The sequence below is a fragment of the Brassica oleracea genome, chromosome C6 (assembly GCF_000695525.1).
Source record: "Brassica oleracea var. oleracea cultivar TO1000 chromosome C6, BOL, whole genome shotgun sequence".
Taxonomy (NCBI): Eukaryota; Viridiplantae; Streptophyta; class Magnoliopsida; order Brassicales; family Brassicaceae; genus Brassica; species Brassica oleracea.
The window spans coordinates 31,495,723-31,510,938 of record NC_027753.1 but is presented as its reverse complement, the minus strand read 5'-3'; the positions used below and the strand labels follow the sequence as shown (position 1 = coordinate 31,510,938).

Below are 15,216 nucleotides of genomic sequence, written 5' to 3'. Positions count from 1 at the left end.
CGAAATTTAACTTCCCGTGATCTCCGCGAGATCTCCGCACACGTGCATCAACTGTTGCGGGAAGTGGCTCTCGTTCGTCTCGTTAAATATAGCTTCTCCTCTTCCTTCATTTCTGAACTTTTTCCGTATTGAAATCCAACAGCGAAAATCCCTTAGCGTAAGTCTATAGTTCGAGAGTGTTTCGTAGATTTATAGTTCGATGGGCGATTCACGAGTGAAGCGTAATCGTCTACCATGGTTGTATCCTGGGACTCGATATTCGTACAGTACTGTCTCACTAACGGAGCGAGTATTTAGAGTTAAGGAAAGATATTATATCTCGACTCCATGTTTATTTGCGAATACGATTTCTGATTATTCTTGTATTCGCTTTACAAATCGTCGATTTTCTTAACATATTAATTTTGTTATATCGTTTATCTCAGTCTGGTTATCCGACTTGTACACCGGCCGCTCGCCGGATCCAATGTTAGATCTACTTTCTCTCTGTACTCTCTCTCTGCTTTCTCTCGTTCTAATCATTACAAGTTTTCCCTATTCTTTTTTCGAAACCCTTTTAACGTACGTGCAGGTTGCTCTAAAACGTTTTCTAAATCCGAGAGGAACTGTTTTGTCATTTGGACTCTCCTTGTAAAATATCAAGGCCTAGACAATTTATATCTTGGGTAGTTAACTTAATTAGTAACTTCTTTGTTAGATTTTGAGCCAATTCCCCAAATAAAACCAAAACTCGCTGTGGTTGATATCTTCTATCCACAAACGCAGAGTCTCTCTCTCAAATGGGATTCTTTCAATGGCGAATTCTCTCTTGATCCTTCTCCGATCACCAATCACCAATCACCAATCACCGGCCTCCACATCCTCCTCGTCTTTCTTCACTCTCTCTTATAACCTCCAAAACCCCAAACGGATCTTGCCATCTCTCTCTCTCTCTCTCATGGCGTCGGTGTTTCTGTATCACGTGGTGGGAGATCTGACGGTGGGGAAGCCGGAGATGGTCGAGTTCTACGAGACCGAGACCGTTGAGTCCGCGATTCGCGCCATCGGAGAGTCGACGGAGTGTGGGATTCCCGTCTGGAGGAAGAGATCATCGGCAGCTCTTCCTCCGGGGTTGGTGGAGAACAGCGAGATGAGGCAGCAGAGGTTCGTGGGGATACTGAGTTCTCTCGATATAGTTGCCTTCTTAGCGAAGAGCGAGTGTCTCCAAGAAGACAAGGCTATGAAGATCCCTGTCTCTCAAGTCATCACACCTAACAACACTCTCCTCAAACAAGTTGATCCTGGCACCAGGTAGCTTTTGAGACCAGTTTTTTTTTTTTAATTTTAGTTCTAGGATCTCAACTTCGCTGTTTGTTACTTGAAGCTCAGTTTACGTAGTAAAGATCGCTAATTTGAGTTTATGTGTTTCTCTTTGGCTTACTTCTGTTGGATCTTAAAGTTCTTAACTTTACTACAAAGGGTCTCTCACCTCTTAAGCTTAAAGTTTCTAAAAATGATTCTCGGTCTTGATTCTGTTTGATGTGCCTAAGACTAGTTTGATATCAAGTCTCACATTTGCTGTGTGTTTTACGTGTTTCACTTGTTAAAATTATCCCAACTTGCTCACTTTTGTTCTTAGTTTAGTTCTATTTCGGTTTTGGTTGCATATTATAGGATCTTGCATATGATGTTTTAGAAAAGAACCATATGTAGGATATTAACTTTTACTAGATAACTAAAATGGCAAAAAGACAGTTTGATCTCTGATTCCTAAATTCTACTGTTTTTGAGCTTGGATCCAGTTCGATACATAGCTGGTCAGCTATTTCAACTATGGTTAAGATATCCTGTTTTTTCGTTCCTTTCATGTTGTGGTAATTGATTGAATCTCTCAACATGGTTGGATCTTAGCAGAGAAACTCTGTCATATAGCCATGTGCCTAGATACCCATAAATTATTGATCTGATTTCATTTTTAAATATAGGCACATAAAAAGTGGGACCTCTTTTAAATTATTTATTTATTTATTGATTCCATTAAATAGGAGTAAGGCCTCAACCTTGGTTAGCAAAATGAAGTATAAAATGTTTTCTTGTGCTCTGTGTTTTAATAAGATGTTTCAAACATCTGGGAAAGCACATCTATTAAATAGAGTCTAGTTTAAAATGCTTGCATCATTGTTGACTTCAACTCTTATCTTGCTTAGAACTTCGTCAATGCTTATTTTATGTTTGCAGCTGTCTTTGTTATTTGAAATGATATTTTATGTCATCAACTAATAGAAAGAAAAAAAAAACAGGAAAGACGTGATTAAAAATAGGACTGTCCTAGATTCTGTGATGCTAGTATTTTAACTACAAAAAGCTCTTTTACCTATCCTTTTCTCCTTTATCACCCTCACCTACTACAAACATAATTGTTGTTTGACAATAATGCCCATAAGCCTGAACGTATCATCTAATTAGATAGAAGCCATAATAACTCTTAACTAGACTTTTTTCATTGGTTTCCGTTAATCTAATAAACTTTAACTGCTGTTATCTGGAATATCATAGGGAGCATGGATTGTATAAGCGTAAATGAGAGTTTTAGGTGTCTCTCTGAGTGTCTGTAGGAGCAGGAATTGTAAAACCTGGAAGATGCATATTAATTGTTCAGACGCTGTAGAAAGTTATCCTCATTTGCACTTCAGATTTAGTGTCTATGGAGTTGCTTGCAGTTTGCCTTGTTAAAACATCCTCATTTTTCCACTTGAGAGGGTCACAAAGTTGTTATGACTTGTGCAGGTTATATCTATCTGCTACCCATTAGTAGAACAGTGAATAGTTCTGTTAACCTATCCAAGATAGAGTGTTTCCTGCATAGTTGCATCTTATGATGATAATTTTACTGTATCCATTGTAATGCAAGGTTGATAGATGCGTTGGAGATGATGAAACAAGGAGTGAGACGGCTTCTAGTTCCGAAAAGCGTTGTATGGAGAGGTATGAGCAAGAGATTCTCCATTCTCTACAACGGAAAATGGCTGAAGAACAGCGAAAACTCCAGCAGCAGCAGCGGCATCTCCGCCGACTCCAACAGGCCCGCTACTTCCAAGGCTTCGAGCCGTGACAAGTTTTGCTGTCTCTCAAGGGAAGACGTGATCCGCTTCCTTATAGGTGTCCTCGGAGCATTAGCTCCTTTACCACTCACATCAATCTCTTCTCTCGGAATCATTAATGTAAACTACAACTTCATTGAAGCCTTTTTGCCAGCCATTGAAGCCACCAAAAGGCCACCGTGTGATCCTAGCGCCATCGCCGTATTGGAACAAAGCGAGAACAACGAGAAACAGTTCAAGATAATAGGAGAAATCTCAGCTTCAAAGCTCTGGAAATGTGATTATCTAGCTGCAGCTTGGGCTCTAGCTAATCTATACGCAGGACAGTTTGTGATGGGAGTTGAGGACAACATGTCGTCAAGATCATTCAGCGACTTCCTCCAAACTTCATTTGTCGGAGGAGGAGGAGGAGGAGACCAGAACGGAACAGCTGCGACAAAGGCCAAGAAGTTCAGCAGCAGGAGCATCGGTTTTAATCCGACAAGCCCGACGAGATTGAGCATCGGTAGGAGCATGTACAGGGGAAGAAGTGCGCCGTTAACTTGCAAAACATCTAGCTCGTTGGCTGCGGTTATGGCTCAGATGCTGTCTCATAGAGCCACACATGTTTGGGTTACAGAGGCTGATTCTGATGATGATGATATTCTTGTTGGAGTAGTGGGCTATGGAGAGATCTTAGCTGCTGTTACTAAACAGCCTTCTGCCTTTGTTCCTTCGAATCGTTCTTACGAAGGAGGTTTTGGTAATGAACATCAAAGCTAAGACTACTACACAAATCAAAAGGGACTCAGTTTTGGGTGTGTTTGTCAAATTTGTGTACTATTAAATTTAGCATCAGAGCTCAAATAAGCAAAAATAAACGAGCTCTAATTTTTCTTTCTCATTCATTACTTATGTGAACTGTTGTTGGTGTTTTAGTGTTTACAGCATATGTATAATAAACAGTTTTGTCTTATTATTTCTTAGAGATATATTTGTATTACAGATAATAAAACAGGTTGGCTATTAGAGTTAAAGAAAGCGATCTATGGGGGTCTATTCGGTTTTGACATATCATGAGAACACATAGAGAGGTTCACCAAGTTAGCTCTAGATATTTAATACGCCACCGAATGTATTTAATAAACACTCAACTTTGACCAAACCAATAAATGATTGAATATATATACATTATAAACATTATTGATACACTGATGAATTGGATGAGATTTTCGTTAACAGTAACACTCACGATATGACATGCAACTTATGTTATGATGGGCGAATTTATATGAAAATTATTTAAAAAAAAATAGTAAGGAAAAATAAAATTTATATTCTTGTTCGAATAAATATTTTTGGCCACTAAATATTTTTTTTTTTAATTATATAATTTGTTTACTGATGAGCTGATCTCATTTTAAAAATATTTTAGGTCAAAAAATCATTTATCGTATAAGAACCTAACGTTTAGGCCAAATAATCTCAGACCTACTATTTGGTTACAATGAAAATAAGAGAGCTCGGTTTTATATCGTGATTAAACAATTTAAAAGTTAATTATGGTTATGAGAAGTTTACGTTCACATGCCAATTCTAAATATCTTCAACATTTTTCTCATTTTTGTGTTGCTTTTTTTTTTCATTTTGGTTATTGCTCGATATAAATATTGATTTTTTTAATTTATTCTCATTTTATTATTTTTTTTGGCCTCAGATTTATAAAATGTTTAAGATTTAAAATTATTAAAGAGATAAATACTTAGGTTTAGATCTGCGCCTTGAGCATAATAAATATTTTATATTTGTTACTTATTTTATGTTTTTCTCAATATTATGAAATAATAAAATAATAATTATATATTAAATAATTAAGAAATCAGTAACTATTATGTAATAAATTGGCGTGCGCATATAAATCAAACGATCACTCTTGTTTATTCGCAATCATTTTAGGATAAATAAATCAAAACAATCAATCTTATCTATCGTATATGATATATAATTAAATTTAAATGATATTAACATAGATATATAGTATACTTTTAATATGAATATTTATTAAATGAGGTTTTTACTCATATAATTTTATGATTATTTGTATATTTTTGTAACAAAATTTTACACCAACGATTTTTTTAATGTGGAATGTTTAGTGGTTTCAATAATTTATAATCATTTAAAAAATAATGAAGATTTCAAAATTAAAATATTAACTTTTCAATATATGTTCAACATTGATATCAAAATATAAGTATGTATTTTCATATGATGTATATAGTTTAAGTTAAACAATATGAAATATATATATATATTAACATAAATACCTATTAAAATAAAATTATTTATTCATATGATTTTATAATCATTGTATCTTATTAGAAAAAAATAAACATTGATAGTAAAAGTTTATGTGATATTTTTAACATTTTTAGTAATTTATACTCGTTTTGAAAAATTCAAAATACAACATATACAAAAAATCTAAATTTTTATTATATGATTAATGTAATTATGTAATTTATTTTAATAATAAATAATTAAACAAAAATGATAGAAAGTATATAGATTGTTAGCAAATCTTTATTCTTTAAAATCATTAATTGTCATATATATATATATATATATAACATTCTGTAGCAATTTAATTTTGGACTAACAAAATTCTCAATTGATTCTCAAGCCGCCATATAAGCAAAATTAGTATTCTAATTACGTGACAATTCAGCATGACACTTTTTTAATTAGTGCAAACTACGTGTTATAACTTTTTAAATGTTTCACTATTAATATATATAGAGGATTTGAAGTAAGAAATAGCAATGTGTTAAAAATACTTATTCGATTGGCAGGTTCTTAAAATGTACAAATCTTAAAAGCCAAATCAGGGCAGTTTCAAGTAATAATGAACAATTAGTAACTAATTTCAGATCTTGCCGTTTAAAAAATGCTTAACAAGAGAGGAGAGAGACAGCATGAAGTAGGAACAAACATTTGATTCAAACATCTCTTGCATTGAAAATATGTCTCTTTGCACTCAATAAATAAACATATTCAAAGATATTAATAAGATGTTTAGTCCCTGCACTTGTAGATGAATAATTGTCTTTAACGTAAAAGATACTTTGTTTCATCTTTTAATAAACAAAAATACTAAAACAACCACTTAGATCTTATAAGATCAGAACAGCGCATTAAACTTGATCCTTCTTAATAATTTCCACATCACTCATCACAAAGGCTTAAACTTAGCAGTTTCAACATCACTACCATCAACACCATCATCGTCATATTAATATTCTTACAATCCCCAACTTAACCAAAAAAATGACTAAAATATGCTACAAGAGCACAAGTAAAAATCTTAACAAATGGGAAACAAATCGGAGAAAACAGATAGAGAAATTGATTGAAGAGAAAAGGAAAAACAAATCTAGCTTGAAGTGTGGGTGAGATCTTCCATAAAAGACCCTAATTTTTTTATCAGAATGGCAATGCAAAAAGATAATTAATTAATGAGGATGATGATGTTGCTGAAGATAGTAGGTAATGAAATTTAGAGAAGACTGAAAATAAAATTATAAACAAAAAAATAAAAATAAAGAACCAAACCAAGAACACATATTCCTTTTTTCTTCCCTTTCACACTTTGCATATGAAATCAAGATGTTGGTTTATTCTTCCTCTCTGCCCCCTGGATTAATTGGAACCAAACATCAAAACATGATTTGAGAAGAATCCAAAAAAAAAAAGAGAACATTAGAAGCTTACAAAAGGAAAGATCTCAGCTATGGCAACCAAAGCAATTGCAGGATTTGGGAGTGAAGGAGCAATAACCAAAGGGTTTATTTGGGATATTGCAGTTAATTGCAAAGCAACAAGGTAAAGGCAGGCAAACTCCTTTTGCACCTCCACAACAAGTGCAAACTGAACATATCTGGAAACTCCCAAGCTTCCTTCTTGTTTCATTCATTACCATAAACTTCTCCTCCATTAATGGCACCATTCTCACCTCTCCTTCTTCTTTAGAGGAGGGGGATGTTAGCTCATTTGCCTTAAAAAAAATCCACATTAATTCTAATCAGAGACCAGAACATATAATCAAGTAAATGCCCATTTTTCAAATGTGAAATAAAGTTCAAAACTTGAAACCAGCTTAGGTTTTACACAAACCAAAGTTAAATTTCTCAGGTAAAATCAGAACCACCCAAATGAAAAGAAGATCTAAATCCAAGAAGACAAGGAAATGGTAAGAGATGAGAAGAAAGACACTCTCACCTGGAGGCTGAAAGTGGCAAAGATTGAGAAGCAAAAAAGCAACAAAACAATAGAGATCTTAGATTCTTCTAAAGCTCTCATCTTCTTCTTTTTTTTTTCCTTGTTTCGTTGTGAAAGAGTTGTTTAGTAGCTAATGACTTAATTTTCTTTCTTCTTTCACTTTCGCCTTCTTCGTCCTACTTCTCTATCTCTCGAGCTACTTTTTTTCAATTATTTGGTAAACATTTATTATCATTTGTCGAGAAAATGTTTTGTTTTGTGAGTGAAGAATATGTGGGGTCCTCGTTATTAATCTTTATTTATATTGAATCATAATATTGAAAATACCAGTGGTTATAAAACAGCTTCTTCGTAAGGATTAGATTCTGTTCGTTAGACATGACAATTTTAATGCTAAACTCCATCAACTAAAATTTGATTCGGATAAAAATTCATTAAGCCCTCATTTTTAGAGTATCAATAAAACAAACTGGTACTATCGATAAATTTTTAGTTTCAAAGTTTGTAACTAAAAATTTATACACAAACCAAACTTAGATTAGGTTTTAGTTTTACCATTAAAAATCCAGAAATTATGTAAAAAAATTAAATTTAAGTTTTCAAAATTAGCACTTCAAAAAAATTATCCAAATAAATGAATTATATTTGCTTTACAATTTGAACTGCATACAATAAATTTTGGTATTATTTTCTAAATTTTTCCAAATTTATGATTCGCTTTTCCTTCCTTATTATCACGGCCGTCTAAGCAAGATATGACCAACCTCTGTTGGTACAACTTCACACATAATCTCAACTTGATACTTCCAAATGACTATAGCAACCCTCACTTTTTTGTTGATTTAAACTTGCTTCATCATTGAGCCATTAAAAGAGTATCATGAACTTGTTCTTCCTCTTATGACTCGTACTCCTATTGTTTAATACCATAATCTTTACGTATTCGCATAATGCCTCTTTTCTTGACATTTGAAACACTTGATATCACAAGACTTTGTAGTGCAACCCTCAACTTCATCTTTGTTGTCTAAGGCTGAGGGTTAGACTGGGCATTAGTCCTTTAGCTTGACAACACGAAACTTGTAACTAAGCCTCAACTTTCGTATAATGTTGTATATCAAGCCGGTCTTGGACCTCGCGGTTCAAACCTCTGAGATATTTACTCTAACCATCAAGATTTACATCTCTTGGTAATAATTATCCATGCTGTGAGTTTTTTTGAATTAATCTCTTTAATTTGAGATTAAGTTTGCAGTGATAATGATCAAGTAAGAACATTTTTCTCATGGTCGGGTACAAGCATTTAGACCACTGAGATCATCTTGTGGCCGACCTTCCCATTTTTTTTTTGTCACGGTCCTTCCCTATTCCTTCTAAATCTCCTTCGACTCTTTTGAGATAATTGACCATTTCAGCCATAGTGCTCTTCTGTTTGATTGCCTCGTGTATGCCTAGGAACATCTTTTTTCTTCTTTGTGGCTACTCAATTGGCCATACCTTGGACCGATTCAATTCATATATTTTTCTCATAAAAAGAGGAAATTAAAGTAAAGTTAGCTTATATATTTACATAATTTGTTTCCTGTTGTAATTTTAAAATTTTGAATAATAAATTATATATGTAATATTATTGTATTTTGGATTTTAATATTAAACTAGGTGTTTTCCTAAACAGTGTGCAGAAATAAAACTTTTAAATTTAAATCTATATAAAAATAATTTGTAAAATTTTTAGATTTATTATTTGCTTAGAATATTTAATTTTAATTTTTAATTTAATTACATGTAAAATTAAGATAAAATAATTTTTTTATTTAATTTTTTTATTTAATAATATATGTACATATTTAAAATTATTATATATTTTAATCTATTTATTTTGGTTAAAATATATTAAACCAAATTCTTTGAAATAAGAGAAATCATTTTAAGTATATAACTATCAAAACGTAAAATAAATAATATTTCTAAAATTTATTGATATTTAAAAGAAACTAAAATTTGGAATCTTTATTTTAGTAACAAAAATTATATATCTACAAAATATATAATTAAATAATATTTCCAAATTGTAAAATATTATTATTATTTTTTAATTCTACTATTACATTATTTATTTATATATTAATCATGATCTATGATTTATTAACATTAATGTAAATTTTCATGTCACAATTATCTCCAAGTCATGTCATCATTGTTAGTATGTCATATCATCATTTTTTTAAATCATTGTGGTGATGACACATGGCAAATCACTTTTCAAATAATATCTAGGAGATGAAATTATTTAAAAAAAAACATTAACCGAAACAATTAACTACCGGCAAATATGTGATTGGCCTTTCACCAAAATTAAGATTTTGTTTTAAATGAGAGAGCAAAGAGAAATCAGATAACCATATATGTACATTTCCATAACCATAAATAATCAACAAAAAGCAATATAAAAGAAACAACCCAACTTTAGCCGATGATTACTAATTAGTAACAAGAATCAAGTTCTTGTGTTTAAAAATAGATTTATACTAACAGTTCATGGAAACAAATGAACTCTATATAAGCAAATATAATAGATAAACACTTCTCAATATTGTGTCGTAAATACATTTATTAATAACACAAAAATCTTATTTTAATATACCCTAAACAAAATAAGGAGATGACTTGCATTGTTTCTGCGTTTAAGGCTTTTTGTTTGTCTCTCTTGTTCGTCGCCGCCATTGCAAGTCGTCAGATCAATAGGCCAAAGGTTTTTAACGTCCAACGCTATGGTGCCAAAGCTGACGGAAAAACTGATAACACCAAGGTATGTACATAACCAATATATATATAGAAACACACAAAAATAAACATTTTATCGATTTTGTTTTGTTTATCTTGTCCAAAATTAGGCGTTCACAAACATATGGAAAAGTGCATGCACAAGGAAAGGTGGTAATAGTAAAATCTATGTACCGAAAGGAACATTTTATCTCGGTGGTGTAGAGTTCGTAGGGCCATGCGCGAATAAGATTGAATTCGCTATCGATGGAACTTTATTGGCTCCTTCTAACCCTAGGGACATTAAGAACGACACATGGATCCAGTTCAGATACATTAACAATCTTATTATCTCTGGTGCCGGTACACTTGACGGCCAAGGGAAAGAGTCTTGGCCACTAAATGACTGCCACAAAAACCCCAGTTGTCCTAAGCTAGCTATGGTACCACTTCTTAATTCTTTTACATATTGCTTTCTTATATGATTTTACAATTATAATTATGCAATTAAATTATTTTCTATTACCCCTTAAATTTATAGATTTAACTATCTAGATACAAAACGTCATTAAAACGAGTATATATAGTTTTGAAGGAGGCAATATCCACATAATAATATGTCTATATTTTATATTCTAGTATTCTAGTGTGTTACTAAACTTGATTATTCTCACAGACCATGGGATTTGCATTCGTGAACAACTCAAGAATCAATGGGATAACATCACTCAACAGCAAAATGGGACACTTCAACTTCTTCTCTGTCCATCACTTCAACATCACTGACGTCACTATAACAGCTCCCGGCGACAGCCCAAACACTGATGGGCTAAAGTTCGGGTTCTGTAGCAACATTAACATCTCCAAGACACACATTGGTACAGGAGACGACTGTATCGCCATCCTTTCCGGAACCACCAATATGGATATCTCTGATGTCAATTGTGGTCCCGGACATGGGATTAGTGTCGGAAGCTTAGGGAAGAACAAAGAAGAGAAGGACGTTAATGGCTTAACCGTAAGAGACATAGTCTTTAACGGCACAAGCGATGGTATTCGGATCAAAACTTGGGAATCTTCAGCTTCGAAGATTCTTGTTTCTAACTTTGTGTACGAGAATATTCAAATGATTAACGTTGGAAACCCTATCAACATCGACCAGAAGTATTGTCCTCACCCACCTTGTGAAAAGAAGGTGAACTCTCTACGCAAGATACAAACTTAGATAATTCTTTTCACTTTTTACATCGAAAGAAAAAATAAATGTTGTAATCCATTATTTTTTTTCAGGGAGAGTCACACGTTCAAATCCAAGACCTTAAGTTAAAGAACATATATGGAACATCGACGAACAAAGTGGCGGTGAATCTACAATGTAGCAAGAGCTTTCCGTGCAAGAAGGTTCAGCTAATTGACATTAACCTAGAGCATAAGGGAGTCGAGGGTGGTCCTTCCACTGCGGTATGTGAGAATGTTGACGGTTATGCACGTGGCAAGATGGTTCCTCAGCATTGTCTGAACTGATTAAACGAGCCATGGGAACAATGACCGTGTGTTGTACTATTTTATATTTTCTTAAGTGTTTGTATAATTTATAATTTGTACTAGTATTATCCCCGTGCACGGGCTAGTTTTGCATGCATTTAAAAAAATTTATTTAATAAATATTCATATTTTCTAGAGCTGATAAACTGAAGAGCTAAAATTAGTAGTTTCACAATCAAACATAACAATTAAAAGCAATTTTTATCATTTTTATCGAAAAAGAACTGAACACCAACACATCAAAATATGACAAAAAATATTGAATGATTCGTTTAGTTCTATTTGTAACTGTGTTTTAAATAAGTTTTCTTTAAAATAAAAATATGTTTACTTTTAATACTCTAAAATTTAAAGTGAAACTAAAGTAAAATATGAAAACCATTTTTTTGGCACAAATATGAAAACCATTAAACTTTTATTGAAAGTATATTTATACTAATTTTTTTTTAAAATCTACCCGATAGAGAGATAAATGCGCAATTATAAATTAATGAGCATATCTTGGGATTTTATTTTTGAACTTGCGTTTTGTTATTCACTTCCACCCCTTTTTTGTGTAGTCATCACAAACCTGGGAACTTCAATGATACAATATACATATAATTAGTTAATCTAACATAGTAGACTCATAAATGGATTTGTAAGCATATGTTAATGCTATAAAAACATATTTGTAAAAATTGTCAAACCAAAACAAACGTAAATACTCAATTTATATATAGCAGATTCAGATAAACTTACTGATACCAAATTGCTGACAAAGCTCTGAGTTTTTTGAAGATTTACAGCAGTACGTAACCATCTTCAACATGAATCCTGCAAAAATAATTTAAAAAATTTAGAGAATTTTAATTTGAGAAGGAACGAACATAATCTGAATAAAAGTTAGGTATAAACTTTGTGGATTTTTTTTAGCTACACTCAAAACACACACAGAAATATGAAGAAGAAGAAGAAAAAGAAAAAAAAGGAGGAAAAGAATAAACTAGTTGCTTGAAAATTACATAAGAGATAGAAATTGTTAGAACTCGTTACATGATGGAACTGGTAAGTTATGGTTGCACATTTTCTTTTTGAATAATAAACGTGTTGTTAGTGATATGAGAAAATTTAGGGAGTTAGACATTTACAGTTTCTGAAAATTTGATAACCGTAGAAAGATATTTTTTCATTGATATTGTTCTTTTTGTTAAACATATGTACATGTGTCAGAACTTGGTTGGTTATTAGATTTGTGTGTTTTCAATATATAAAAGATAAAAATTGTTTAATGGTAATAAAATTACGGGATAAAAATTCTGATAAAAATCAGGTATCTAGGTAGTTGGAGATTTTTGCAAAAAATAGGAGACCGAATAAAAGAAAGTTTCATCAATCGTTTTGTCTTTATGGTTTTTTCTATAAGTTTTGATAAAAATTAGAAAGTAAGTAGTTAATATTTAGTCTACAGAAAAATTTAATTGTTTTTTTTTTCTTGTTTTCAAGGCTTTTCCACTTGTCAATTGTTTTTTAATTGTTTTTTAAAAAATTTCCACGTGGCACTATCTGATTAGTTAGACGACTTGCGCTTTATTATACAAGGGATGTACTTCTTCTTCTTTCTCTTTGTGCTAGTTTATGAAAGTTTTGATTGGTGCAACAAAGAAGTGAATATACTTTTGTGTTTTTTTCGTCTGTGGTATTTTTTTGTTTCATAGGACAAAAAGAGTACAATTTTATTTTATTAATCATACCTGATTAATGAATATGTAAAACTATAAGAGCAACCCGTCTAAAGTCCTCTTGAAATATTCTAAAATAATAAAACCAAATAGATTATATATTGTTAGGTATTTTAAAATTAAAAACACCAATCCAATAGTTTTTTCAAATAATATATCTCTTAAAGTATCTTCATTACAAAGTGAGGATGTAGCAGAGAGTGGATATATTCAAAAACTATATAATAATAAAATTGTATTTTTAAACGCACAAATCGAGTAAATAAGGTGCTCTAATTGGACCAATTTGTTTGTTTGGGGTGCTCTAATTGATGTGTGTCATGTATAAATACAAATTAATTAATTTAGGAATATGATTATTTATATTTATAATATATAAAATATTTAGCATAACTATTCAATTTATATTCTACGATAATATTTCAATGATGCTTCAGTTTTGATATTAATTTTAATATTGAAATATCCTATTTTAGATCAATATTTCTAATAAAAATCAGAGAAACTAACTATAATATTAACCATTAAATCATAAATTAAATATAAGATAAACATAATTATAATTTAATGTTGTAATAATCTGAATTTGCATCAATATTCGATAAGAATCAAAAACATGGCTATAATATTAGCCATTAAAATCATAAACTTAATATAAGATAGATCTAATTATGATATTATCAGTAGAATTTGTTAATATCTATTGTTAGTATATATTTATTAATTAATAACCCCAAATATTATGATAATAAAACATGACTATAATATCCTTTTTTTATTATTTGAGGAGCACTGATAAAAAATAACTTTGGCTTCATGTGTTTATTACATGTGTGTCATTTCTTAGGTATCATCACCGCATGCATTCTCACCTCATTTTTTTAAAAACCATTTCTCAACTAGAATAATTACAAACAAATGTCACTGGTCATTACATTATACTATTAAAAAAAAAACGGGGATTTAACTAAGGCAACATATTATTACCATTCAAAAAGAGACTTTATTGTTTGTTCGAAAACTTGGAAGTAGTTCATTTAAATAAGGCAATAAAATATACGTGTGTTTTAAGTCATTTACGCTTGAGTAAATAATTGATTCTTTAAACTTCGTACAACTAAATTCTTTACGGTTTGAATTGGTTATTTTAGCTTGATATGCTGATTTGTAATAAAATATCATAACATGTATTGCTGTTCATATCTAATCTTGCAACAAGTAAACCATGTTTATCATAATGTTTTGAAAAACTAATATGAGCTTCAAATCGTTTTATGATCTTTTAGATGCAAGTCATCGAAAATCCTTTTTTTACTCCCAAAACTTAATGCTTCAAATTTAAAAGGAAACACAATTGAATTAATCACGGGATCGAATATATTATAGAAAAGAAAAATGAGAATGTTAACGTATTCAAGGAAACAAAATTCGAAGAATTGAAATTCTTACCTTAATCGATCGGAGAATATTTGTGAAATAAAGTTTGCGTGACCAGAACTTGTATAGTATCACATGGTTTGATCCTTTTTTTTTTACAGTAACGTTGTCATTAAGTGTGTCGCTTATGGTGCACTTGCTCATGTTTTCAATGATTTATGAAATTCTATAGATGTAGAGTATTATGTGTTTTACAGTGTTGGCAAATTAATTGGAGACAAGGTAATCTATTGTATTTATTGTATATAATAAATCTTTTGGAGCTGATATTATATGTATATCTTGCTAATATTTTTCATCTTTCATAATAAGGCCGACTTAAGAAGGTTACTAACATTGATGGGTTTTCCAAAATTGTATTCGACCCCACTGGTGTTCCAGAAATTGATGCTTTACGATTGATGTAATACATG

The 15,216-nt window shown here is 31.3% G+C and overlaps 3 protein-coding genes across 4 annotated transcripts; 2 read left to right on the top strand and 1 right to left on the bottom strand.

Annotated features, from left to right (window-relative positions):
- Positions 1–746: 746 nt before the first annotated feature.
- On the top strand, positions 747–4,106 carry LOC106300697 (CBS domain-containing protein CBSX6). Its single transcript, XM_013736901.1, has 2 exons — positions 747–1,290; positions 2,891–4,106. The coding sequence occupies exons 1-2, from the start codon at positions 794–796 to the stop codon at positions 3,840–3,842; spliced, it is 1,449 nt and encodes a 482-aa protein (XP_013592355.1). The 5' UTR covers positions 747–793; the 3' UTR covers positions 3,843–4,106.
- A 2,045-nt stretch (positions 4,107–6,151) lies between these two features.
- On the bottom strand, positions 6,152–7,547 carry LOC106298539. Of its 2 annotated transcripts, none has more exons than XM_013734677.1 (3): positions 7,338–7,547; positions 6,831–7,113; positions 6,152–6,753 (listed from the first exon to the last, which is right to left on the bottom strand). In XM_013734677.1, the coding sequence occupies exons 1-2, from the start codon at positions 7,416–7,418 to the stop codon at positions 6,844–6,846; spliced, it is 351 nt and encodes a 116-aa protein (XP_013590131.1). In that variant the 5' UTR covers positions 7,419–7,547; the 3' UTR covers positions 6,152–6,753; positions 6,831–6,843. The 2 variants fall into 2 exon arrangements, with proteins under 2 accessions (XP_013590131.1, XP_013590132.1); XM_013734678.1 differs by having other exon boundaries at positions 6,152–6,744.
- Positions 7,548–9,999: 2,452 nt separating this feature from the next.
- On the top strand, positions 10,000–11,624 carry LOC106299493 (exopolygalacturonase-like). The gene is made up of 4 exons (XM_013735578.1): positions 10,000–10,146; positions 10,232–10,543; positions 10,777–11,295; positions 11,391–11,624. The coding sequence occupies exons 1-4, from the start codon at positions 10,000–10,002 to the stop codon at positions 11,622–11,624; spliced, it is 1,212 nt and encodes a 403-aa protein (XP_013591032.1).
- Positions 11,625–15,216: the final 3,592 nt, after the last annotated feature.